Here is a 25996-nt window from a genome sequence, read left to right as displayed (position 1 = left end):
CAGGGGCTGCAGGGGAATCTCAGCTCCAGCACCTGGAGCAGCTCCTGCCCCTCCTTCTGCCCTGCCCTGGGTCTCTGCAGGGCTGTTCCCCCCACATGTTCTCACCCTGGTCTTCTCTTGCTGCAATTACTTCTGCACAATACATTTTCATCCTTCTTAAATTTGTTATTAGAGGCATTACCCCTATCACTGGTTGGCTTGGCCTTGGTCCATCCTGGAGCCAGCTGGGATTGGCTCTACCTCTGCTGCAGGAAGCTTCCAGAAGCTTCTCAAAGAAGCCACTTCTGTGGCCCTCCCTGCCACTAAAACCTGGCCACACAAACCCAATACAAGCTGTCTCCAGTAAAAAGTGAACATCATCAGCTAGATGTTAGAATTATTTCCCATTCTCAGTGGGCAACAGTGCACTGATAACATTGGAGTTAATTAGTTGATAACAGTCAAACTAGGGGCATCAGTGAAAATTTCTGGATAGTAAAAGGCAAATAGGAGTGACCTGGTACAGTCTGTAGTCAACATTAGCAGGCAAGAAATAAAATGCAATTTGTACACATGCTGTAAATGCAATTGCTAAAAAAGAAAAGTGTCTGAAATAGACTGGGTAACAACACTAACACTAACTGCAACAACACAGGAGACATATGTAAATATTGTGGTTTTGTGCTATTATTTTTTATTTGAATGAAAGCAAATGTCTCCTCTTTCCTCTTCTGTGATTGTCCAGAAAGAGAAACCAGTAACTTCTGGAGAAAACAAAGAAATAAGAAGTCTTCAAATACACAACAATTTTTTTAACTTCTCTTCAGAATTTATCCACTCCCTCTAGCTGGAATTGGAAGTGCCCAACTAACTGTGAAGGAAGGCAAATCACAGATGGGATTTTCCATTCTTCCTGAAGCATCTTTAACTCCAAGTGAATCAACTCCTGAGTTGTGGAAAACAAATGTGGAGAATGTGCCCTTTTTAGCAGATATTTTCTACTAGCACAATGTAAGACTATTTTAACAGAAGTCTCACTGGGCCTGAGCTCTCCTGTTGCTGCAGTTAAGAATACTGTTTGCCCAGAACTGCAGAAATGCATTTCTTGTTTTCCCTATTAGAAGTACACCTTTAAAACCAAAGTTTAAAAAAGAAATGGGAACAGCTAAACATTAAAAGGCAGAAAAGGGCCTCAGACAAAGGAACAAACCCATCCTTTTTTATTGTTCCATGGCACTGAACAAATTTAAAAGATCAGTTTGAAGATATGAAGTTAAAAATTAAGTTTTTGCAAACTGTAGATGGGATGTGGGTAACACTCTAATTGAGCTCAGAGGACACTGGTTTTATACTTCATTTTGCAATATTCAAAGGAAGCAAGAAGTTAAACTCTAAATTCGACCCCAGTAGCATGAAGATCATCCATCTGCTTCAAGACGGACATGCCTCCAACACCTCGCTGAGTTTGACTTTGTGGCCACTCAAAATACTGGGCCAGTCTACAAAGTCAGTGCCAGGTAAATAAAAAACCATGTAGAATAAGAACTGAGTCAATTAGCATGACAAAATTACAAGTTTATTGCAAAGTAAGGTGAGTTTTTAAATTAAAGGCAATTAACTCAAGAAGTTGAAGGAGATCCTTAATAAATGATCCCTTAGCCAACCTACAGTTTAAGTATATTGGGAGAAAACAGGGAGTCAATTAAAAAAATGATTACAACAGTCAGCTCAAGAACTGTTAAGCAGGTTATCCCTGCTCATTATCGCAATATAATCCAGTTTTGAACATTCTGTTTGGCAAATTAATTACCACAGTTAAACAAGACAGGAAGTCAGTCCACATCTTCAACTACAGAAATTCCTTCCTTTTCTTCTAGCTTGGATACCTGCAAGTAAAAAAGAAACCAATTCAGTAGCAAAAATAAGCTTCTTCTTCCATCAACATCTCCTACTGGTTGTAAAAGAGACACACAAAGATCAGGTTTTTATGAAGTGGACAAATCTTTTGGTTTGACCAAATGCAGCTAATCTTGTGGTGTAACACTGGAAAAAGCAGAGGGTGGTCTGCAGATATCTCCTCCTTGCAGGCAGATTTGCCAGCTTTCTTCTGAGCTGCATCACATTCCTTCAAATTGTGGCAGCTATTAAAATCCCAGTGAGTATTTTGGCACCTGGAGTGCATCATTTGTGCTCTGACCACAAATCTTTAGTTCCATCACAGCTCCAAGGCAGAAGCTACAAAGTTCCTAGGGCTGTTCTAAACCCCCTCAGCCAGGTAGAGCTGAATGACATGAAGATTCCAAGGGCAAATCTGGTAATTCCCAGCAAATGATCTTAAATCATGATCTTAAATTCCTTTTACCCCTGTTCCTTCTACAGCAAATGCAAAGGGAATTTTGCACTAAAAATGAGTGGATAACTAAACTGGCTTGACTACATCCAAAGCAGAAAAGTACTTTCTACAAATCCAACAGATTTCTCTATCATTAGCATTCCAAATTGTTTCCATTCACAAATGAGCTTGAGCTGTAACATGACTCTCCTACAGGAAAACCTGGCATTACCTAACTAAAGGTGGCTTTTATGTCAAGTTTATGCCATATTTTCACAGTCCTGTTACTATGCCAGAAAAAATTTAAGTGCAGACTGAGTCCCAGGAGCAGAATCATCAGTGGCACACTGTCCTAGAGAGTGATTCTCTTCAGAATTACAATTGTGCTGAACGCTTGCAGTAAGAAACACTTCCTGTATTCCTTTTCTTGAATAGGGCAGATTTGACTCAAACCACTGCAAGTTATCATTTTCCAGTCCTGCAAAGAGCTGCAGGAGCTATCAGTTCAGGTTACTCTTATCCACACAATAAAATCTTCCCTAAACTCCTGGTTTCCAGGAATAAGTTGCAATGACCACTACCCTTGCAGAGCACAACTGCTATTACATACAAATCTAGTTAGAGAATGTAACAATATCTGCATCATTAAAAGATCTTAATCACATTTACTGTAAGCATAAAATAATTACATTTTGGCCCAGACCCTACAAAAACATTTTGCCTGACTCCCACTGAGACCAAAATAATTTTTGTCCTGGACTTCAGTGGAAAAATATCCAGTATGATGTAAAAAATCCCCCACTTTACATACTTTACAATAAAGTACTGCACATGGTAGCTTTTATCCCAGGTTTTAAGGTAGTAAAATACTATTACAACATGTCTGGCATTTCACAGATGAAGGAATTAGTATTTTATTACATGTATAAACATATTCTTAAAAGCAACTGGGGCGTAAAATCTCTGGCAGAAAAAACTTCAAGGTGCTAAAATTCTTCACCCTAGCATTTGTGCCATAAAAGAGGCATTAAAAATAAGTTTGAAGGGGTGGCTAAAAACTATAAAAAGTTAAGCATGGTTCCAATAATCGCCTGGGCCCCTCCCCATCTCAGTGCTCAAACTGAGCATGGTACCATTACTGCTGCTGTGTTTGAGCAAACATGAATTTGTGAGTCAGCTAACTTGAGATTCAAAAAAGGAATTGTTGCAGAAGGAGCTGAGAGCAGCAGTCACAGTGAATTGCTGCCTCTTACACTTGCTCTCCCCACACTGACGTAGGTCAAGTCTTAATTCTGCAATTAAGCAGATCCCTTCAGACAGGTCCTGAACTAAAACCAAAACACAATGTCCCATGCTAATGTTTCTCCTATTAGCATAGGACTTCATGAGTCTGGGTACACCTATTACTTTCAGTCCTCAGTACATGTATTCTTTTATTTTTTCTTGTTCTTGTTTTCATAGCAGTATGACAAAAAAGAACCTAAACAGCCTACACTGAAATCAGGGGATTTCACCTCACAGTTATGTGAAAAGAACAATCACAGTTAGTTCTGCAGTAATTTGCTACCCTAAATGTTAGTTGTCTTTTACTGGAGATTCACTGGAACTGGGCTTGACCCACTTTGAATAATTGAAATACAATCATTCCAGAAGCAGAAGGCATTTACCTGTTTGTCTATACACCTGAACTGCCAGGACCACGAGGTGTTGTAGAGGAACGGCCTCAGGTCGAAGCGGTTGTCATCTGGACTGTAGTTTTCAGCGTGGTAGGAAGGAGTGAGGGTGGTCATTTTGTGCCTGTTGACTGAATACATTCTGAAGAAATGCTTAACCTTGGATGCCACCTGGTGTACAAAGAACGTAGCTTTGAACCAGATGAAGTTTCTTAGTATTTGAATTTAAAAACTGAGAGGAGCACAGTGTTTTGGAGACTGTTTTCTACTTTTACACGGTCTAGATATTCTTTCAAAGCAAGAGCCATTTTTTGTCTCAGAACACATAACCAAAGGCTTCAAGAGTAGTTGGTCATCTGTATTTTAGAGAACAATTTTCCCCAAGGTATAATTCTGAAGTAATTGTTTTCAAATTACTCAATTAACAATTGTTTTAGCAATTTGCAGCACAAGACAACAAGCTCCATTTAAGAGATGCAGGCCAGCTTCTCCAGCATATTCTGCTGCACCTGTAGAATAGTCTCTAAACAAAATAATGAAACTATTACTTTCAATTAAAAGGAACCTGACCTTTCTCCAAACATGCTCTATTTTGGCAAAAGCATTAAACTATTTGATTTTTTTTTCTCTTTGGTATATTACCTCTCTTGGAGTAAAAATTTCCTTCCATATATTAATCAGCTTACAGAACATACTGTATGGTCCAGCCTTTCCAATTTTCCTTAATTTTCCATAGATTGAGAGCTCTGCATATGTCATCCCCATATCTGCCTGAAAACACACACAGAAAGTCAAAGAAAATTTTAACTATGCAAATTTTAATGAATACTTTCATGGAGCAATTAAAATAACCCAGTTAAATCAAAGAAACACCAAAATTATATTGTCAATGTCAAAAAGACATACTATGAGCAGGAATAAAAAAACCCACTGGAATTTCTCTGAATTGGGAGATTGGAGGCCACAAAGGCAGTTTTATCAGTTTTTGCTCTCCTTTCCAAAGGGACAGCAAAGAGAAGGATGTGGGGAGAAGAGTGCTTTGCCACCAGTCATTTTCATAGCAGTAAAGCCCTGACTTTCTTTTGATATTAAAAAAAAAACCCAAAAAACTTAAAACAAACTGCATTTTACAACACCCATCCTTCTAAGTGTCCAAAAATCTAAAATAATTCAAAAATGTTAATTTGCTGTTTTGGAAACGATTGTCAACAGAGATAGGGCAGGTGTGGGGAACTAATGCCTTGTTGGCAGCTTTAAGACTGGTTATAAGACACCTGTCAGTAAGCATGGTTACATACTGGAGTAAACAAGAGCTATGGGACAAACCCCAGATTTTGGGGTAAAGCTTAAAGCATTTTAAAGGCACTGCCCATTATTACCTCATCAGTCTGAGCCACCTGTCCATCCACCAAGGGCTCCAACTCTGCAGTGGGTGGAGCTGACATTATACTGTAAGGGAGAGGGAAAAGGAAAAACATGGATTCGATGCAGTCTTATGACTTTTTATGAGATTTTTGTTTTGTTAAAACAGTGCTTCAATCCCAAAAATGAAGCACCTGGCTCAGACAGTTCCTCCAGTGGAATGAACAAACACAGTCACTGAATCATTGCTCACCTCCTAAGGGCTGTGAGCTGGAAGTTTTCAATGCAGTACTGAATGAAGCTCTTCAAATCAGTCTTGCTGATGCCACCAATGGGGTTGATATCAGCACTGGAGCAGTCATACTTGGTCAAGTAACCACGGAGACTGAGCAAAACAGGAGATTTTATACAGCAACAGTTACTAATAATGTAACTGCAGCATTATATATAACCCTTGACACTATAGAGAATTTATATGTAGCATAAAGAAAGGGAGAAACAAACTGCAGATTAGTAACATATTTACACCTAAAGGGCAACATGTTTAACTGCAGCAGGGCTATCCTAAAACCCTGAAATTTCCAGAAGATGATACTTTAAACAATCATGGAGCACAGCAAAACTATCCATGTTGAGGCAATACCTTCAAAACAATTAAAATACTGTGCTGACTAATTAAAACAATCTCAAATCTCAAAACACCCACACAACCAGCACACAGAACTCTCACAGCTTTAGAGGTTACCAGTCCCACAATCTTACAGGGATTGCTTTAATCTTCAGATACTAGCTCTACTAACAGTACTCCAGATTTTAAGGTCTGCTTTTTTAGCTCAAAGTTCACATCTTCTTTCCTAATACAGTAATTGGAAATTCAACAAATTGGGAAGTTAGCCTAGTGAATGCACAGGTAAGCTCAACTGAAAACAGCATTTTATGGGAAATGCTATAGCAATACTTGGGCTAAACCTCTGAAAAATACACAATTTCCCATTCAAGCTGATTTAACTATTTTCATTAATTTCACTGTTACCAGTGGATTCTTAGGTTGTTACCTCTTCTGAGCAATAATCTACAGAGATATTTGGTAGAGTTGCAGGAAATGACAGTGACCTGTTCCACGTGGGTTTGGATTCCCAATTTTCACCAACCTTTCATCTACATTGGCTGATCCCAGCACCAGCAGTCCCCCTGGCATCCCACGAGCCCACAGTGTCAGCTGAGCAAACAGGTAGGCAAGGACCATTCTTATTCTAGCCTGCAGAGAAAAATGAAAAGGAAAGCAAAATTTACATAGCAGAGTGATTTCTCCCCAGTCACTTTTATTAACTAATTGTCTAAACAAGCTCATGAAGAACAAAATTTGGGCAGGGTAAGCACTGTCACCATAGGACATGAATGAACACAAGCACACAATGCTGCTCTCAAGGTGAAGAAAACAGGGAAGATTATTTTCTGACTTTAACATTTATAGTTTTCTAAAAGTGACAGTGGATTGGAGGGTGACAGTGTCACCTCTCCAATGACACTGGACAAACTAACAGTCTATCAAATTTCTCTTCTTTTATAAAAGAATGCAAAACAATGAGTTATTTACAGAAAATGTGTGAGAAAGTTCGTTACAAGAATGTAAATATCAGAAAGCTTAGAAAATCTTAAAAAATTAGGGCGACAAAGCATGACTGCAAGAAGGATAGTCTTGTGGAGAAATTGCTGAACACAGTCAGGAAATCCAGGTTCAGTACAGGCTATTGCCACAGACTGAGGAAGTTTCTCCTGGTCAACTGCAAACTGGGGAGTAGTTGCCATTTGCCACCTCTGATAGCACTAACAAGGATCCATGATGGATGAAGCATGCAGATAAACCATATCCTTTTATAGAGTAAATAAATCTCTCTAGTCTAATAGACAACATTTCTAAAAAGTTTACATTGCTTTTGTCCCCATCCTGAAACTCAGCTTTTTCTAAGGATGGCAGCCATGCCAAACCAACCTAGGATCCAGCTCCAGCAGCAATTGTTGGTAATGTTAAGCAAATATCCACACCCCTCTGTGACTTAAACCTCTCCTGTTTCCAAAAAGTTGACAAAGAATTCAATGTTTGCTTCTAGAGCAAACAGCTGGATTTCTCCAGTAACAGAGAAAGATCAAGTTCTCAAATTAACAAAAACTATCAAACAGGATAACCAACACTCGGAACTAAAGCAGAGTTGTTGTTTAGTTTGGAAAATGAAAAAAAAAAATCAACCCAAAGCCCACAGAACCAAAAGAGTGTGATGTGATTCAGCCTAGAGGACACACACCTGCACATTCTGGAGTGCCAGGCTCTCTCTGCTGCTCCCTCCATAGACAGAAAACTGGGGAGTTCGACCTGTCACCACACTGAAGATCCCCACAACAACTTTCACAGCCGCATCGATGTTCAGGCTGATGTGGTAGCTGAGAAGAATTCAAGCACAAGTGACTCAGGCAGCACAATCTGACTAGATAAAATAGAAAAAAAACCACCAAAAATCCACCCATCATATGAGGTTTTAAGGTGCTAAAATCTCAGATCTGGTAGGAAGAAACTTAGGAAAGAATAACACTTTTCAGAGTCTGTTTCCAAAATTGCATGTCCTTTGCCAAATGCTTCTAAGTTGGCATCACTTTAACACTTTAGTAATAACATCTGAGCATTCCTACTTAACCCACCTCCTATTCCTCTCTTATTTTTTTCCCCTGTTCGAGTTTGAAGGTTTTAGATGTAACTCTTTGCCAGAACATGATGTTTTTTCCCACCACTTCTGAGCTTGTACCTGCCTATTTGCTCAGCCAGCAGCTTGGCCCTGTTGCAGGTATCCTGGGAGGAGTTCTCACTAGCCATGTAGCACGTGGTGAGGACACGCTTGCAGAACTCCCGAGGATCCTCAGGGATGTAGGTGCCATCATTCACAATCCTGCGTGCATCAGCCAGCACATCTGCATCTGAGGACAGAGCAGAAGAAACAGAACAGGAGTGGAAATTATTGTGCTCCTCCCTTTGCAGGATGTGCAAATATCTTGTACATCCCTTGTATTCCAATTAAGTTTTACAGTGCCCATGACAAATAAGAAGACTACATCTAACTTCCCCAAAAAATTTTCATCTATCAAATAAAAGAATTACTGATTTTGCTTCTGATTTTGAGCACAGAAATGTTAAATCCTTTAGATCTACTAAAGAATTTTCATAGAAAACATGATCCAGTATGCACAAAGACTTAGCTAAATGCATGAAGTCTGCTTAAAGCCAGAACTTAAAGAACTTAAACCATTCCTAACCATGCTTTGTAGTGCTGCTTTTAATAGAAGGGGAAAATTCTCAGAATAAACTGAAGACTACATCAGCCAACATTTGAACAATACTCTAGACAGAAACTAGTCTGAGTTCCACATCCAATACTTAAACCCAAACCAGAAACTATTATGCCAATTCAGAGAATCTGAATTTGGACACACATTTTCACTGGAATTTCTGAAGAGATACAAAGGGCTCCATTAGAACGACAAAAACGGGTCTGCCATGAATAAGCTTTTGCAGCTACTGCACCCAGCTAATATTAACTTATCCATAACCAGTAAACACAGCTAGCCAGACACACAGATCTACTTACTGCCATTCTTGACTGCCAGGCAAACCTGGTGGCACATGGAATACACTATGCAAGCTGTAGCAGAGCTGTCAATTCCACCACTCAGAGGTAGGAGAAATCCTGCCTTGAAAACAGAGCAAGGAAGAGGTTCCACATAACAAAATAAGAAAAAAAATATGTATTGTACCATTCAGAAACACACTCCTGTAGAAGAATGACAGGCATTTTCAAGGCTTCATATTGTTCAAGGTTTATATTCTACTGGGTAGGAACAGAACAAACCACCCAGAGCAAATCCTCTGAAACTCTCATCAACTGGGTAATCAAGTAAGTACTCCACGTAAAATCCTTTGCCTAGAAAAAATTCTAGTTGCCTTTACCCTGTAGTAAGACAGAAATGCTAATAAAAAGGAATACATTTTTCATACATACTTTACTAGTACACTAAATGACAACTTCATGTCACTCTGCTGCACTCAAGAAAGCACAGTTCCTAAGGGAAGGGTGCACAGAGCATACTGAAGTCACACTTGGAATACAATTTTTAAGTCTGACTGAGCTACCAGTGAAAAACTCAAACTTTGCACCTTGGACTAACATCAGTTTGGGTTACCAGCAGCAGAGGAGAACAATTTGGATTGTGCCTGTGGCACAAAAGAAGCTGTGTATGCCAAGGGAAAACAAACCCTGTTGTTCTTACCTGTTTACTGCGCCTTAAATAGTCCCAGAGCCAACACGCAGGTCCAAGGCTGAAATTACAGAACACGATTGTTCTAAGAAGGTAAGGGAATAACACCTAAGCAAGTCAACATATTTACTGTGGTCTTCCAATGAGAGATCTCCTTTACTTAAATCTGAACAACATCTTATGTTTATCTCTTTGAGTTTTGTTCTTTTTTATTTTAAACCAAAATAATTTTCAAGCAACAGATTCAGCATTTGATTACCTGATCTCCTCCTCAGGACTGTGGTGTCTCCACTGGATTGGCATACAAGTAGGAACAGCTAAATCATCAGGACACGACAGAGCAAAGTTCACTTTTACCCTGGGATAAGGATTCACTTTACTTGCCTAAGCAATAGTACAGAAGAATTCAGAAGACACCAATTTTAACACAGTTTAAAAAAAATCAGCTCTCTAAGATACTGTGAAAATCAAGACATGCAAATACTTCTTACATCCAATACCCATTCAAACTTGGCACAGTTTGCAAACACGAAGAGCTCTTACCGCCAGGTTGCGAGATGAAATCTCTGCTCTGTAACTTCGAACATCCTCCAGGTCCAGAGTGGCAACCAGCACCTCCTGTGGAAAGGCATTCAACATGAGATCACTCTACACAAACAGATGAACAATGCTTGGCAAAAGAAATGCCATCAGGAAATGCCACAGCATCAGCTGCGGCAAAGGAAAAGGCAAGAAACGTTACTGGGGAAAGAGATGGAGCTCGCACATAATGTGAGGAAAGCTAGATGACAAATCTACCACTTTCTGAAATCAAAGTGAAACCTTGTGTCCACGAAACTGGGTCATAATTAGAACATTGCAGTCTTTGCCCTTTCTTCCTTTAAATAAGGGAATCTCAATTAACAGGGTCTCTCCTCCCCATGGTGATTGCATACAAAAATGTTTTCAGGAAGTTTTTCCATTGTGACAGTTCTTCCTTCATCACAAAAGCAGGAGAGCTACTGTAGGTAATCTGACTAGGAAAACACTCAGATCTAGTTGAATAGCATAATTAAAATACACCCTTCTTAGTCTAGAGATGTGGACCTAGATCTGGAGTGTTTGGAAGTGTAGAGCATAAGCGTCCCAGCAGCTATGGGGTGAATACATTACCACATCATCCAGGGAGAACTGGGATCCTTGTGCAACTGTTTCTCCATTCATGGAAATCATTGCACAGCCATCATAATACAGACGATCACCATCACAGCCTTTCTGGTTTGCTAAAATATATATTCCACCATTCTGCCAAGGAAACAAACATGCAGGGAAGAGAAAAAAAAAAGCTGTTCAGAATGTAGCATCTGACAGGATGTTGAAAATCAAAATGTTGTTTCTCTGCTCCTGCCCTTCTTACAAATTTCCTCTCCCTTTACATTGTGAATGATTTATGGCTGGGATTCTCTCTTGACTGGAGTCTATTAGTAGCAAGAGTCATTCCCTCAACCCAAACAGAGAGAGCTGCACTTCTAAATTGAATTCTGAGTTCAAACTGAGGTTGGGAAAAGCAGGAAGGCAATGACAGAAGCTGTGTTTGGATATCAGAGGAGAGAGCAGATACTGTTAAATATAAGCAAAGCACGCTAAACCATAATGACAAAGCAGCTTTTTCCCAGTGTAATGTACACTCATTACTTTATTTTTGTCCCCATCACTGTTAGATAGGATTACAGACGAAATAATAAGTGTCTTCTCATTTTTCAAACACACAGAACTTTCCAATAGAAAAGCACACACCTTGGCTGTGGCAGAATTCACCAGATCCACCCGGGCGTGAGCCTTCCGCAGCACGTGGTGACTCCCAGAAGAGTTGGTGAAAATTTCCACTCCATCAAGTCCCATCTCAATGTGAGGGCTGTCAGAGCAAAAGGCACAAAAATAAATCACTACTGTGCTGTGAAAACTGCAAATGTCATTAAAAATCACTGACAAACAGAAACACTTATGTCACTGTCAGTTTTCTGCATGTCTTAGCTCAAACAAGGATAGGGCTTTCAAAAACATCTGTTTTCTTGCATTGCCCAGCTCTTCTGTCAAAGACCAGCAGTGGCTGCAGAGGTGAGGAGGGCTTTTGCTCTGTTCTAAATAAAATGCCTTCTACTCTATAGAAGGCCAGATCTCAAAGAAAGAGAGAATAACATAACCTTGGTCTGAAAGGGTAACATGGATATACACTGCAAAGTCAGTTGTCCCATTTTCCTTGTCTCTTAGTAAATCCAAAAACAGAACTACAAGGAGAAGATTTTTACTGCTTTTTTTCTTTTTCCAATGTCATAAGAAAGGAATACTAAAAGAAAAAATAAATCACATCTTCAACACACCACATCTTCTGCAGTTACAAGGAAATCAAAGTAACTGAGAGATTTGGAAAAGTATCAGGAATGTGAGCACAAGAGTTACCTGTCATTTATTTCCTTAGGTCACTCTTTTCATTCTGCTTGTTTTTGGTATTTCTCCCCTACCTTCTTGTTTCGAGTTGATTTAGTTTAACAACCAACATTTCTCTGCCATCCTGCACCTAGCCTAATGAGGTCTTTCCCATGATATATCTATTGCTCCTAATTATATTTTATCTTACTGGCACTTTCTGAAAGATAAATTACATAGAAGAATAATAAGCAGATCTCTTCAAACATTTATTTCATGCAGCACCAGGGTATGTTTTAGATTACTTTTTATTTCCTCTTCTCCTTTACCTGTTTGGTGCCCAGAGTTCTTCACATATTTCTGCCCCTAGGCAAGTATCTTTGGTTGCTAGCACTGCATCCCCAAAAGGAACAGTTTCCTGAGGAAAAACAAGAACATTCTTACACACATGCAGTAGAACAAGCTGTTCAACTCAAAAACTTGAACTATTAATCTTAAGAAAATATAAAAATTGAGTGCTTACTTATGTGAAATTAGTGACACAATATCAATCACATTATACCTTCTTTCACTTTATACCAAGTCAGATTAAAAAAAAAAGGAAAAAATTCTGAAATGCAAATTTCTGGACTGATGGAAATTTCATGTTTTAATTTCAGTAGTATTCAGATGCAGTGCTTTGCTTAAGGACAGGTATGAAACAATCTACAAAACAGAGACTGTCTGTTGCTAGGAATCACACTCATGCTTTAGTGGGAACTAACATAAATTTTAGATTCTGAGCAAATAAGGTTTAAATGATTTTTAATTTAATTTTTTTTAACCTAAAAACACAAAACCAATTCTAGTCTCAAGCACAGGTAAACCTAGTTCCAAAATTGTGCAAAATATGGCAATCAAGGTTCTATATGTACAAATAACTGAGACAGATTTAAATTTACTTGCTTTGCTGCCACATAGTAACATAAATAATGTTAAATTATGCTCTCATTTAATGCAACTTAGAACCACCACTGAAACATATGAATCTACATCACGACTGGCAGCAGAATTTTGGAGACTGGAGATTTTAATTGCTGAATCTGGAAGATGCTAAATTAAAAAAGAAAAAAACAGCTTACCTGTCCAGTCACTTCCTGAATGATCCGGGGCAGAAAATATTCCTCCACATGCCTAAATCAAGTTAAGAGATTGTGAATACATCATTACATAAATCACAGCATAAAAACTGGTTCTCATCTCACTTTTTAACACTGGTTAAAGAAACCCTATTGAAGTTGTACAGGGCTGTGTGTGTTTAAAAAATGAAAAAAAAAACCCTTGATATTTTCTGTGGAATTAATCAGAAATGCTAACATTTTAAGACAGCAACATCTATGCTTCAGAAAGGCACGGTAAGCCATGCCCCATCCTGGCTAGAAAGCAGACCTAACAATGAACACACCATGCAAGACAAATGCCAGGTGGAAGTTTCTCTTTTTGCAGGGTTACCGCACGAGCAGCACAGAACCAGCTGGGGCTCAGAGGAGGGATCAGAAGTGCTTTGCTGAGACCCTGGAGCTGGAAACATTCCCTGACTACAAGAGGAGTGCACAGCATCTGAGATGAGTGCCAGGAGTGTTCTGCAGCATCATAAGGTAGGCAGCTTTCATTTACTGCAGAAGTTCTGACAGAGCTCATCCATTTCAGTGTTTGCCAGTTCAGTGGCAAACTGGGATTGCAGCATTCAGGAGACAAACACAGCCCCTCCAGTCCTGAGCTGGCTGTTCTTAGAAAGCACACACCAGGAAAATGACACTTTACACTGGCTGTAGGACCAAGCAGCCCCACTTTTTTCCTCCAGCTCAGCAACTCAGAGTTTGACTGCTCAATAAACTTCCTAACCAAGCTGCAACCACGTGGCTTAGCTGACTCTGTCCTGCTGCTCTCCCTGTAGCAGCCAATGAGGATTTGCTGTAGATATTTCAACCCTGCTGCTGTGGCTGCAAACAGCAAGCTGTGTTTTTTAACACAATTCCTAGAGTTGCCAGAATACCTTGCTTTGCTCCATGGGGTGAACCATCTAAGTTCCCTGTAGTTTCCTGCATTTGCCAGTGATATTTTTGGTCTGATCAGAAGAATCTTCCTTAAATAAAACAAAACAGGAAAACTGAGTTAACACAGGATGTACAGCCAAACAAGCCTATATATGAACACTGATTAGGAACAACTTCTTTTTTTCTTTTATAATGTAACATTTTTAAAGTTTCTTGCAGACTCAAGGGGTTTTTCTGAACTTTTCCAGAAAGCAGTGGGAATTTAGTTTCCACAAACCAGAAAAGAAAAAAATAGATCATGAGAAACCTTAGTTGTCTCTCTCAGAATTTAGCAAGTAGGAAGATAAATCCATCACTCTAAGTAGCACTGAGGAATCTTGCTTGAAGGCCAGACTGGTGTCTGAAAAGATAATGCGTTGCCTCACAAAACACATCAAGAATTACTCACTTATTTAAAAAGATCACTCGACAATTGTAGCGAACATTTCTGTGCAGAACAGGCCTGTGAAAATAAGAGCCAAAATCAGCAATGACTACATTCACTAAATGAAATTATAAAAAGCTACAGAATCTACTTTACTGCAAAAACTATTCGGAAGACCTCACTGGAGGGAATCAAGCAAAACAATATATGAAGTTTTAGCTTCTAATTTTTTAGTTAAAGTAGTAGCTAGAAAAAATCTGAGTTACTGACTGTGCTGTCAATCTCAGATATATCAATTATTACCTGAGCCTTAGGAACATGAGCACACCAGAAGATTCCCCATGGCTGGGCCAGATTATTTAATCAAATGTGACCTCCTGTGACACTGCCAGACCAGTTCAAAATCAAACTAGCTTTACACAATTATATCAATACTAACACATTAATTTTACAGCTATAATTTATCCCCCTTCCGTGTCAGCACAAGGTTTACAATGGCTTCAGTGAGATTCACATACACTTATGTTGTCTGTCAGTGAAAGCAGCCCCCACATTCCCACAAGACAGTCAATTTCTAAAACCCTTTGAGTTACACCTCACACAAAGTCTGACCTGTGGCAATAAGTACCAGACATTAAGGTTTCCAATATATAACTGTAATTATCCTATTTCTCTCTTGAAGGGATCAGCCACCAGCAATCTTCGGAAGGATTATCTTTAAGAAAGTGTTCTGCACATTGCAGTCCTGGTCACGGTAGTTAAAAGGGGAAAAGCAGTGCAGTTCCTAAGAAATGTTTGACAGTTTGGTGCAGAGCCCTCGCTATCCAGAGCATGGCAGAGCAGCATCCCCTAAGGACTTATCCCTTTATCCCTAAAAAAAAAAAAAACAACCAACAAAAAACTTACATTCCCACATCACAGATAATATCTTGAGTGGCTGGAGACTCCAAGAGCTTTTCCAGAACTTGAAACGAATGCAAGAGTGTGTCTGACTCATAAAAGTGATCTGAGCAGCCATAACCACTGTGTATAGAAACAAGGAGAAACCAAAAATTCAGCCAGACCAGCACCAGAGCCAAAGAACCAACACTACTTCAGACAGGGAGCATTTCACCCACATAGGTAATTTATATAAAAAATGAAGAAGCAGTGCTGTCAACACTACCCCTATTTACAGCATTTAAAACTCAGCAGCGTTCTATATCAACCCATGATATTCCTTCCAGGACAGCAGGCAGAAATCAAAGCACTACAGCTCCCCTGCAGGAAAACTCACTGAAATAGGTTAAAAATTATCGCTTCCAGTCAGGTTTCCAAGACAAGAGACCCCATCCTGTTCTTTCTTTCTTTGCCCCGACGGCCGCACGCTCCAAGCACGGCTCTGGGCACTGCAGCACCTCGGGGCCAGTGCTCTTCCCGACTGTTCTTGCACAGTTCACTGGAATCGCACCAAAGCAGAGCCAGCAAAGCGCCCTTACCAGATTTCCAGCTCTGGCCCAAGCCGGTACCGGGCTCCTTTGCTCTTGGCGATGTCGATACCTGGAAAAGTGTTGGGAGCGCAGTGCGTGAAACGGGCACGGGCTGCGCTGCGCTGCCCGCCCGCGGCAGGAGGGAGGGAAGAGGCTCCCGATGGCCAGGGGCAGCCAGCCAGCCATCTCGGCACTCACTTCTGAAAATCCTCTCCAGGTTGCCCTCAAAGTCCAGAGCCCACTGGTTCAGGGCGCAGGTGGCCACGGTCACTGCCCGGCCCATGGCGGCCCCGCCGCCTTCCGCGCTGCTTCCGGGGCGGGGCGGGGCCGGGGCTGCCGGTCCCCGCTCCGGTCCCTCCTCCGGCCACTCCTCCCGGCCGCTCCTCCCCGTCCCTGCTCCGGCCACTCCTCCGGTCCCTCCTCCCGGTCCCTACTGCGGTCGGTCCCTTCTCCCAGCCCCTGCTCCGGCCGCTCCTCCCGGTCCCTTCTCCCGGTCCCTGCTCCGGCCCCCGCAGCAGCCCCTGCACCGTCAGTGCTCCAAGCATGGGCTCCATGCAGAGCCGCTGCCCACCCGCGCTGTGGCTCCTCCGGCGCCGTGCGCTGCTGCACGCCCTTCCGCACTTTCCGCAGTTTTATCTCCCCAGAGCCCTGGATAACGGGAATGCAGCCTTAGCCCGTTTCTTAACCCTGCAGCTTCTTTTAAGAAGTGTCCCTCAAACCGAGTTCAGAGTGCGGGTGCTGAAGGTAACTGGAACAGGGTGCAACCTTCTGCGTGTTGTTCTCATTTCAGCATCATCCTAGCAGCTCTCGGGGTGCTGACCACAGAGAGGCTGACTTCTTCAAAGTCCAATCTCCTCTCTTATGTCCCTCATCACATATCTGGCTGCTGTGAGCCACCTTACACCTGGGATTCTAACTTCTTTCTGTACTAGAATCAGAATTATTTAGGTTGGAAAAGACCTGTAAGGTCACTGATTCCAAACACTAATCCAGCACTGCCAAGTACACCACTACAGCATGTCCCCAAGTTCCACATACACACGGCTTTTACCTCCAGCAATGGTGACTCCACCACCACCCTGGGCAGTCTGTTCCAATGTCTGCCAACACTTTCCATGAAGAAACTTTTTAATGTCTGATCTAAACAAGCCTTGGCACAATTTGAGGCCATTTCCTCTTTGTCGCTTGTCATTTGGGAGAAGAGTGTACAGGCTACAGCCTCCCTTCAGGGAGCTGTAGAGTGTAACATTCCTTCCTTGAGCCTCCTTTTCTCCAGGCTGAGACCTCCATCCCCCCTTCCTCCCCCCAGATCCATTCCCTTCTCTGGACACACTCCAGCAACTCAATGTCTTGAATTAAGGTGCCCAAAACTGACCCCATGATTCAAGGTGTGGCCTCAGTGGTGCCCAGAACAGGGGCATGGTCGCTGCCCTGGTCCTGCTGGCCGCACTACCGCTGACAATGCCAGGATGCCATTGTCCTTCTTGGCTCCCTGGGAACACCTGGGCACGTGTTTAGCCTCTCCCGGCCAGCACCCCCAGGTCTTTTTCTGCAGAACCATTGGAAATCGCACAGAGCGGTCAGCGCAATGTGGAGAGCTTAATAACGCCTCAAGGCGGCCCAGTCTGTCTTAGGGGCTCCATGTTGTGACCCGAGTGCAGATGTAACCTATTTCCCTGGACACCATTCACCCTCCATCGGTGCTCTAGGGTTTATTCGGCGCGCTGGGGTTTATTTGGTGCTCTGGGGTTTATTCACTGCGCTGGGGTTTATTCGACGCGCTGGGGTTTATTCGGCGCGCTGGGGTTTATTCGGTGAGCTGGGGTTTATCGGCGCGCTGGGGTTTATTCGGCGCGCTGGGGTTTATTCGGTGCGCTGGGGTTTATCGGCGCGCTGGGGTTTATTCGGTGTGCTGGGGTTTGTCGGTGCGCGGGGGTTTATTCGGTGTGCTGGGGTTTGTCGGTGCGCGGGGGTTTATTCGGTGTGCTGGGATTTATCGGTGCGCTGGGGTTTTTTCCGGTGCGCTCGCTCCCGCCGGAGCGCAGGTCCCTGGGCAGGGGGCGGGGCCCGCGACCCTCGCGTTCCTCGGCCCATGGGACGAGCGCGCGCCACCAATGGGAAGCCGCAGAATGGGCGGAGCGCTTCGGGGATTGGCTGAGGCCGTGGGGAGGGGGCGGGGCCCGGAGGGGCCGATGCCGCCTGAGGAGCCGCAGGTGCGACAGAGGCGGAGCCAGGGTGGCCCGGGTGGCCGTGGGGAGCGGAGTGAAAGTGATCCCCGGTCAGTAATCCCCGATCAGTGATCTCCGATCAGTGATCTCCCGTGAGAGAGCGGCCCCGGCCCCGCAGGTGAGTGCGTTCCTTCCTTACCGTGTCTGGGATCAGGCCTGGAGGGGAGCGACGAGCCGCCTTCCCCTCACATCACTTCTGAAAAGAACCTACGGGGGGAGGACTGAAGGAAATGGCCTAAAGGCGAGGCAGTGGAGATTGGGGTTTGATGCGAGAGAGTTTTTTGTTTCGCTGTTGGTGTGGTCAGGCGTGGGAACAGGTTGCCCAAGAGGAGGTGGGTGCAGAGGGTAGGGCCTAATTGGATAATGGGTTAATGGAAATATTATCCATCAGATAACGGATCGGGTTCGCCGTGATGAGGCACATAAAGCTGGGACGTCAGTCCATAGTGCCGATTATAGGGTGATGATCTTTAGCATAACAAGTGTTTGATCAGAACGAAAGAAAGCGACAGTGCATGTTCCACAGAGTTGGGTGGTGCCGAGTAAATCATTCTCCATTCCCACTGATTTTTTTACTTAGATGGGATTATGTCTTGTTTTCTATGGTGTAAATGGCATATATGGAGCAAGGACTCTGGGCAAAAGTATCCAAATGACAAGGTCTCGTCTCTCATATTACAGCAGTAGCAATTTCTCAAATTAAAAGAGGCAGTTAAGTTACAAAGGTTTAGGACAATGTGGTGAAACATTTTTTTTTTCCTTTTACATCTACATGTAAGTAATAAGCAATTTATTATCTATGCACCTTAAAAGAAATTTCCAGTTAGTGAGAAGTTTAATGGATTACTTTGATATCAGTGTTTTGATTATGTTTTGCTGAATGTAAGTTCATAGGGAATTACTTGGTGAAAATTTTTTGCTTCCTGTCCTCCACCCCTAAATTTTGTGTGGTCTGAAGTCTACATAATAGATTTTACTAACTTTTATTTGTGTTTCTCTTGTAGAGGTACAAGAATTATTGAGAACCAGCTGGAGTAAGGGGATTCATATTTTCTTTCCTACAGGACATCATGGGAGCCCATCAGGAGAAAAAACTTGTTGAAGAAAGAAAACACCAAAACATGCAAAATGATACTAAAACATCTCAAGGCCAGTGGGGAAGAGCCTGGTGAGAGAAGTCGATTACCCCAAGTAGTCCTTGTATTTCCGATTGCTTCATTCTTACTCTCAAAGATGCTGTATTCCTTTTAAACTTCCCTCTGTTAGTAACAGATTTTTGTGTTGCCCTGCTCTGGAAACTCATGGGTAATTTGCTGTAGCAACAGGTGCTGAAGAAAAGTTCTTCAGTTTTTTTAAGGCAGAGAGTTTGCCAGACAGTTTGGGTTAAAACACACTCCTTGCAAAAAAGAAAAGCAAATCATAAAAATTGGTAAAATTTCTGGTTTTTTCAAGGAAATAAATATTTCCTGAGGTTTGGAAAACAGGCGTTCTGACATCTGTGGCTTTCCCAGCTGACAAGTCCTGCTGTAGCAAGATCTATGACTCATGTCCCAGTTCCCAAAGAGTTGGGCAGGTATTAGTAGGGCATTGTACTGCAGCTGGGAGCAGCAACAGTGGCACAGGAAATTCAACGTATGGCTGTCCAAGGTCTGTCTTTTCCAAGTTTCCAAGCTTTGCATAATGTTCTTGGGATTCCATCATCACTTCCAACTGAATACTCCACCAGTTAGAGCCATGATTGCCATCAAAAAACGTGAAGTCTGTAATAATAATCTGGTTTTTGGAGGGAAGATTTTATCTAATCTCTTGCTCTGATCAACTAGCATAGTTTTAGAGCAGTTTGTGGCAAAGTATGTTCCTTGCTGAGCTTTCTATGGCTGTTTGACCCCCAGACATGTCTGTGCCCTGAGCACATTTCCAGTTTTCATCCTGTTAAGTCTAGAAGGTGCACTGAAAAAACTGTCTGATATAACTCATCTGTGTGAAACCTGGGGAGACAAAATGCTCTGTTTTGGATTACAGGGAGGTGGACTGGTTTTCCTTGGCAAGCATCCTTTTCCTGCTGATGTTTGCACCACTGATTGTGTATTACTTCATCATGTCCTGTGACCAGTACCAGTGCTCTCTGACTGATCCACTCCTGGACTTGCTGACTGGGAAGAAGCATCTGTCTGACATCTGGAACAGGACTCCCATGCTGACCTACAGGGCTGCTGCCATTTATTCCCTTTGGGTCACTTTCCAGGTACATTACTGACCTATGATCTGGATGCAGTGTCTGCTTTCTCCCACAGCTGTTGGATGAATCCTTTTACACAAAGGTTGCACTGGCATTTACTCTTTGGTGTTTCACAATTTCCAAGGTGTTTTGGAATCCAAGTGAAGCCTATGTACTTGGAAAATAAGTATAATGGGAATATACAGAAATATTCCTTGTGTGACATATTCCTTAATGAGGTTTTTAAGCAAAAGCAGCTATATAACAACAATACCCATTTGTTTTAAATTAGTACACAAGAAATTAATCAAAGGACAAGGATCTGAATGTAGTTACCAACTGTCCTACCTCCCCACCAAAAGAGGATTACAGCCTCACATGAAATACATCTTTAGAGCTGTAGAGTAGCTTAGATGTATTACTGGCCTAAAAGCACAACAGCTAAATATTGCCATTTTGGCTTACCCAATACTTACTAGAAACTTAGGAGAAATGTTATATTTGGTATTAATGTGTGAGGGATAGTGTTTTGAGGGGTTTTGTCTTGGCTGTACTTACTGTGAAGACATTCTCTCTCTTTTAGGTGTTTTTGTATGTGTCCATTCCTGATTTCTGCCATAAATTTCTGCCTGGATATGTGGGAGGTGTACAAGATGGTGCTGTCACCCCTGCTGGTAAGGTTTTCCTTGGAATACATACACACCATGCAATCTTCTGAAATCAAAGTATTTCTGTTCTTAGAGTCTTTAATAACCCACGTGTAACCACAGGAAACATGGACATAAATGCTCTCACCTTCCTCACATATTCAGTTCAAACAAAACTAGAAAGCAATCTAGATCATCTGTTAGAATAAGTCTGGCAGCATCAATGTCACAGATAGACCCATCCTAAAAATAGTTAGACTGTTCAGAAGTGTTACCAAGAGTAAACTTGGGCACCTCTGAAATTCTAAAATTTAGGTCTATTAATGTAATACTTTGGTCAGGTCAGTTTGTGTTACCTTGCACAACATTATATGGTTTTATGATTTTTATTATCACTACATTCTTAATCTGAATTGTGCATTTCTATCTCTTATAATTAATAAAACTGCTGATCTGGTAGGCATCACACCAGCAATGGAAAAGTACTGGTTGATAGTTTTGGCACTTAAAATTGTCAGTGGACTATTGCTGGTATTTGACAAGATAGTTTTACCTGCTCAAGCTCCATTAACCCAAGGGACTTGGACAAAATGTGTGATGTGAACTGTTACTGGTGGCTTGTTACTCTAGTCAGTTGTGGTGAAAGTCTAAATTCAGTTTTGTGAGGAGAAAAACTCAGCACAACAAAGCCTGATGGGTACAGCAGAGTCTTATGGAACTTCCAGAAAATTAAATACCTTTCAAGGTATTGGGCGATGAGGAGAGAGAGGTTATTTAATGAGCACTTGATTGAGCTTCTGTGTATTCTGTGCATATTAATTAAAAGCTGTATTAATGCAGGGTCACTAACACTCCATTTTTTCTTCATATTTTAGGTGCTGTGAATAAATATGAAATAAATGGACTTCAGGCCTGGATCATTACCCATGTGCTTTGGTTTGCAAATGCTTATTGCTTCCACTTCTTCTCACCTACCATCATTTTTGACAACTGGATTCCTTTCCTGTGGTGTGCCAATATCTTGGGATATGCAGTGTCTACCTTTGCAATGATCAAAGGCTACTTTTTCCCTACCAATGCAAAAGACTGGTATGTGGATTTTAGTAGTGAGAGAATACTAGGTGTCAGAGATTAAAATTGTTAAATAAAAATCAGGTATATAAATTGGATGACAGAGTATATTTCACTGGCACAGAGAGCTAGGCCACTGTATGGCAGTGATTCATTGCTTCACTAGCACCATCCCCTGTTTCATGCTCCACATCCATGGGTCTGGCAGCCTCAATGTCACAGATACACCCATCCTAAAAATAGACTGTTCAGAAGTGTTACCAAGAGTAAACTCAGGCACCTCTGAAATTCTACAATTTAGGTCTATTAGTGTAATACTTTGGTCGGGTCAGTTTGTGTTACCTTGCACAACATTACATGGTTTTATGATTTTTATCATTGCTACATTCTTAATCTGAATTGTGTAGGCAAAGTAGCAATTACCTGTATTTGTATATAACTGTGTGCATTTCTAATTTTTTTTTACAGCAAAATCACTGGCAACTTCTTTTATGACTACATGATGGGGATTGAATTTAACCCTCGAATAGGCAAGTGGTTTGATTTCAAGCTGTTCTTCAATGGGCGCCCTGGGATTGTAGCCTGGACTCTTATCAACCTCTCCTTTGCTGCCAAACAACAGGAGCTGTACGGTGAAGTGACAAACTCCATGATCCTTGTCAATGTCCTCCAGGTAAATTCTGAGGAGGAAATTAAGAAACAAGTTGGGAAATAAGCTAATATAAAATTAAGAAAAAAACTCCTTCCATGGAAATGAAATGGAGGCATTTTTCCTGGCCTGAAACAACTCATTCAGTGATGGGACTTCAAGGTTGAGATCATATCATGAGGCAGCACAGACATTAAGCTTATGGTGTTAAACAGGGTAACTGGTGACAGTGCTCCATTATTGATGTGAAATTATTCTGTTGCAGGGTATTTATGTTCTGGACTTCTTTTGGAATGAAGCCTGGTACTTGAAAACCATTGATATCTGCCATGATCATTTTGGATGGTATTTGGGCTGGGGAGACTGTGTTTGGTTGCCTTACCTCTATACTTTGCAGGTAAAAATGTGTACACTGTGTATTTGGGCTAACAGGAGTGAAACTTTCCAGAAACATTCTTTCTAGCAGTTGAATTTGTACCTGAAATGTTTCTGTGTAGTCCCACTGTTGAGTAATTATTGCAACATTCTTTGTAACAATTCTCCTGTAGGAAGGCTTCGTGTCCCTGCATGAGTTTGACATCTTTTCCTCTCCTGCCCTTCTTTTGTGCCTGGTTTCTGTCATTGACAATTGTGTCTGCATACTTTTCTAGATCCTTTCAGTTTCCTTTCTTTTCACTCCTGCTTGTTGAGGGTCTTTTGGTTAGTGGTGGTTTGTTTGGGTTTTGTTCCTTGGGTTTTTCCTTCTGTCCGGTTTGCATCCTTGCAACTTCTCTCTTCTTGTTTCATGAAGAAGTGCAATTTTGGAGGCAGAGAATGAGAGAAGGACACTCTAGGATGCAGAGTTTTCTGAAAGTTTTGTGCAGTTTTACTATTGCAGTAGATTTTTCTACTCCCTTCTTCTGGTCTGTTGAGGATTGCTGTAATCAAGGAGTTGGTCTGGCATGTTGAGCCTCTGGTGGAAGTAAATAGCTGATTGTTTTTCTGTGCTCCCCAGGGTCTGTACTTGGTTTACCATCCTGTCATTGACAACTGTGTCTGCATACTTTTCTAAATCCTTTCCGTTTCCTGTCTTTTTACTCCTGCTTGTTGAGGGTCTTATGACTAGTGGTGGTTTGTTTGGGTTTTGTTCCTTGGGTTTTTCCTTCTGTCCAGTTTGCATCCTTGCAACTTCCCTCTTCTTGTTTCAAGGAATTGGTGTGGCATGTTGAGCCTCTGTTGGAAGTCAACGGTTGATTGTCTTTGTGTTCCCCAGGGTCTGTACTTGGTTTACCATCCTGTCCAGCTGCGCACAGATTATGCCTTAGGGATCCTGATCTTGGGCTTGCTGGGTTATTACATCTTCAGAATGACCAACCACCAGAAGGACCTGTTCCGTCGCACCAATGGCAACTGCAGGATCTGGGGGAAGAAGCCAGAGTACATTGAGTGCTCCTACATGTCCGTGGATGGCACCAAGTACTACAGCAAGCTGATGACCTCGGGATTCTGGGGCTGGGCACGTCATTTCAACTACACAGGAGACCTGATGGGCTCGCTGGCCTACTGCCTGGCTTGTGGCTTTGAGCACGTGCTGCCTTACTTCTACATCATTTACATGACCATCCTGCTCACCCACCGCTGCATCAGGGACGAGCACCGCTGTAGCAGCAAGTATGGGAAGGACTGGAAGTGCTACACTGCTGTAGTGCCCTACCGGCTCCTACCCGGGGTATTTTAAGGCTAAAATATGCAGGGGAAAGAAAAAAGAAGAAACTTGCAGGCATAGCATGTTTAAAGTAACTGAAATGAGGCACTGAACTGCCCCATTTTTTAGAAGACTCTTGTAATTGGAATACCCCTCTGAATCACCCCATTCCCAAATTAACTTGGAGTTTAAGAAAAGATGCATGTATTGAGACTCCTGAGAAATCCCAAAGCTGAGAGGTGGCCTTACCCTTGGTGGTAGCAGGGTTCTGGAAGCAGTTTGCAGTGATTCAGGAGAGAAGAAAAGAGTTCTGTCACCTCTTTAGGAAAGAGGTTTTCTGATGCAGCTGCTTGTGGCCATCAGAACCTACAATTGAGAACAGCTACAAAGGAGATTTGATTGTTGATTGCTTGTCAAGACATGAGCAGTGAAAATACTGAAGAAGCTGGTCTGAAATAACTGTTATAATCTAAAACAAAAGTGAAAACTGTCATAAATGAGTGCAATTTTCAGCATCTGACAATATAGAACATGACCAACTGAATTTTATTTTGCTACTGAAACCAGACTTTGTGAAACTACTGAGCTGAGCGTCTTGGGCTGGAGTAGAGTTACTTTTTTTCCTAATAGCTGCTATGGGCACAGTTTTGGATTTGAGCTGAGACAATGTTGATAACACAGAGGTGTTTTCACTATTCCTGAGCAGAGTTTACACAGCATCAAAGCTTTTTTTGCATCTCACCCCCACCCACCAGGGGGTGGGCTGGGTGAGTACAAGGAGCAGTACAAGGGAGGGGACACAGGCAGGACAGCTGACCCAAGGAATATCCCAGGCCATATGGTATCATGCTCAGCACATAAAGCTGGAGGAAGAAGGACTGGGGGATGTCAGGAGTGATGGTATTTGTCTTTTCAAGTCACCATTACATGTGATGGAGCCGTGCTTTCCTGGAGATGGCTGAACATTTGCCTGCAGGTGGCAAGCGGGGCATAGATCCCTTATTTTGCTTTTTTTGTGCGCAGTTTTTCTTTAACCTATTAAACCATGTTTATCTCAACCTGTGAGTTCTTTCCCTTTCCTGATTCCCTCCCCCATGCCACTGTGGAGGAGGGAGCAAGGAGCTGTGTGGGGATGAGTGGCATTCACATTCTCTGAAAAATCCCTTGGCCCAGGATTTTCTCCAAGGAAGATGAGAAGCCTCAGAGAAATAGGAAAACAATAATTATCTCATTTGTTCTCCTGTCTTTTGCTCACGTGGAATGTGGTTGAGATTGTTTACCCACAAGTGATTGTTTCATTGCTTTCTGGTGTGTTTTCACTCAGTGGCCAATCAGTGCAAAGCTGTGTTGAGACTGGAGAGAGTCAAGAGTTTTCATTATTATCTTTTTAGCCTTCTGTAAATATCCTTTCTACATTCATTAGTATAGTTTAGCTTAGTATTCTTTAATATAATATAGTATCTTAAAATAACAAATGAACCGTCTGAGAACATGGAGTCAGACTCATCATTCCTGC

At 42.0% G+C, this 25996-nt stretch overlaps 2 protein-coding genes across 3 annotated transcripts; one reads left to right on the top strand and one right to left on the bottom strand.

Annotated features, from left to right (window-relative positions):
• Nucleotides 1-658: 658 nt before the first annotated feature.
• On the bottom strand, nucleotides 659-16274 carry NADSYN1 (NAD synthetase 1). Of its 2 annotated transcripts, XM_036384872.2 has the most exons (22): nucleotides 16182-16274; nucleotides 15993-16053; nucleotides 15421-15537; nucleotides 14539-14592; nucleotides 14090-14179; nucleotides 13176-13227; nucleotides 12384-12472; nucleotides 11425-11542; nucleotides 10801-10932; nucleotides 10192-10266; nucleotides 9908-10032; nucleotides 9661-9709; nucleotides 8982-9084; nucleotides 8145-8313; nucleotides 7650-7785; nucleotides 6498-6604; nucleotides 5600-5731; nucleotides 5364-5433; nucleotides 4627-4755; nucleotides 3979-4155; nucleotides 1790-1865; nucleotides 659-743 (listed from the first exon to the last, which is right to left on the bottom strand). In XM_036384872.2, the coding sequence occupies exons 1-21, from the start codon at nucleotides 16264-16266 to the stop codon at nucleotides 1812-1814; spliced, it is 2124 nt and encodes a 707-aa protein (XP_036240765.1). In that variant the 5' UTR covers nucleotides 16267-16274; the 3' UTR covers nucleotides 659-743; nucleotides 1790-1811. The 2 variants fall into 2 exon arrangements, with proteins under 2 accessions (XP_036240765.1, XP_036240764.1); XM_036384871.2 differs by lacking the exon at nucleotides 659-743 and having other exon boundaries at nucleotides 1534-1865.
• A 1944-nt stretch (nucleotides 16275-18218) lies between these two features.
• On the top strand, nucleotides 18219-25538 carry DHCR7 (7-dehydrocholesterol reductase). Its single transcript, XM_036384952.1, has 8 exons — nucleotides 18219-18329; nucleotides 19276-19379; nucleotides 20234-20456; nucleotides 21013-21103; nucleotides 21952-22165; nucleotides 22616-22820; nucleotides 23062-23193; nucleotides 24049-25538. The coding sequence occupies exons 2-8, from the start codon at nucleotides 19282-19284 to the stop codon at nucleotides 24511-24513; spliced, it is 1428 nt and encodes a 475-aa protein (XP_036240845.1). The 5' UTR covers nucleotides 18219-18329; nucleotides 19276-19281; the 3' UTR covers nucleotides 24514-25538.
• The last annotated feature ends 458 nt before the right edge of the window (nucleotides 25539-25996 follow it).

Source organism: Molothrus ater, chromosome 6 (genome assembly GCF_012460135.2).
Source record: "Molothrus ater isolate BHLD 08-10-18 breed brown headed cowbird chromosome 6, BPBGC_Mater_1.1, whole genome shotgun sequence".
Classification (NCBI taxonomy): domain Eukaryota; kingdom Metazoa; phylum Chordata; class Aves; order Passeriformes; family Icteridae; genus Molothrus; species Molothrus ater.
The sequence above is the reverse complement of the archived record's forward strand: the minus strand, read 5'-3'. Positions and strand labels throughout refer to the sequence as shown.

Excerpts from the sequence above, each read along its gene's own strand:
- NADSYN1 (XM_036384872.2), bottom strand. The coding sequence starts at position 16,266 with ATGGGCCGGGCAGTGACCGTGGCCACCTGCGCCCTGAACCAGTGGGCT. Across the intron at positions 15,538-15,992 it reads GGGCCAGAGCTGGAAATCTG|TGGTTATGGCTGCTCAGATC; the intron begins GTAAGGGCGCTT and ends TTCTATACACAG. Across the intron at positions 13,228-14,089 it reads ACCCCATGGAGCAAAGCAAG|GCATGTGGAGGAATATTTTC; the intron begins GTATTCTGGCAA and ends AACTTGATTTAG.
- DHCR7 (XM_036384952.1), top strand. The coding sequence starts at position 19,282 with ATGGGAGCCCATCAGGAGAAAAAACTTGTTGAAGAAAGAAAACACCAA. Across the intron at positions 19,380-20,233 it reads GGCCAGTGGGGAAGAGCCTG|GGAGGTGGACTGGTTTTCCT; the intron begins GTGAGAGAAGTC and ends TTTGGATTACAG. Across the intron at positions 22,166-22,615 it reads CCTACCAATGCAAAAGACTG|CAAAATCACTGGCAACTTCT; the intron begins GTATGTGGATTT and ends TTTTTTTTACAG.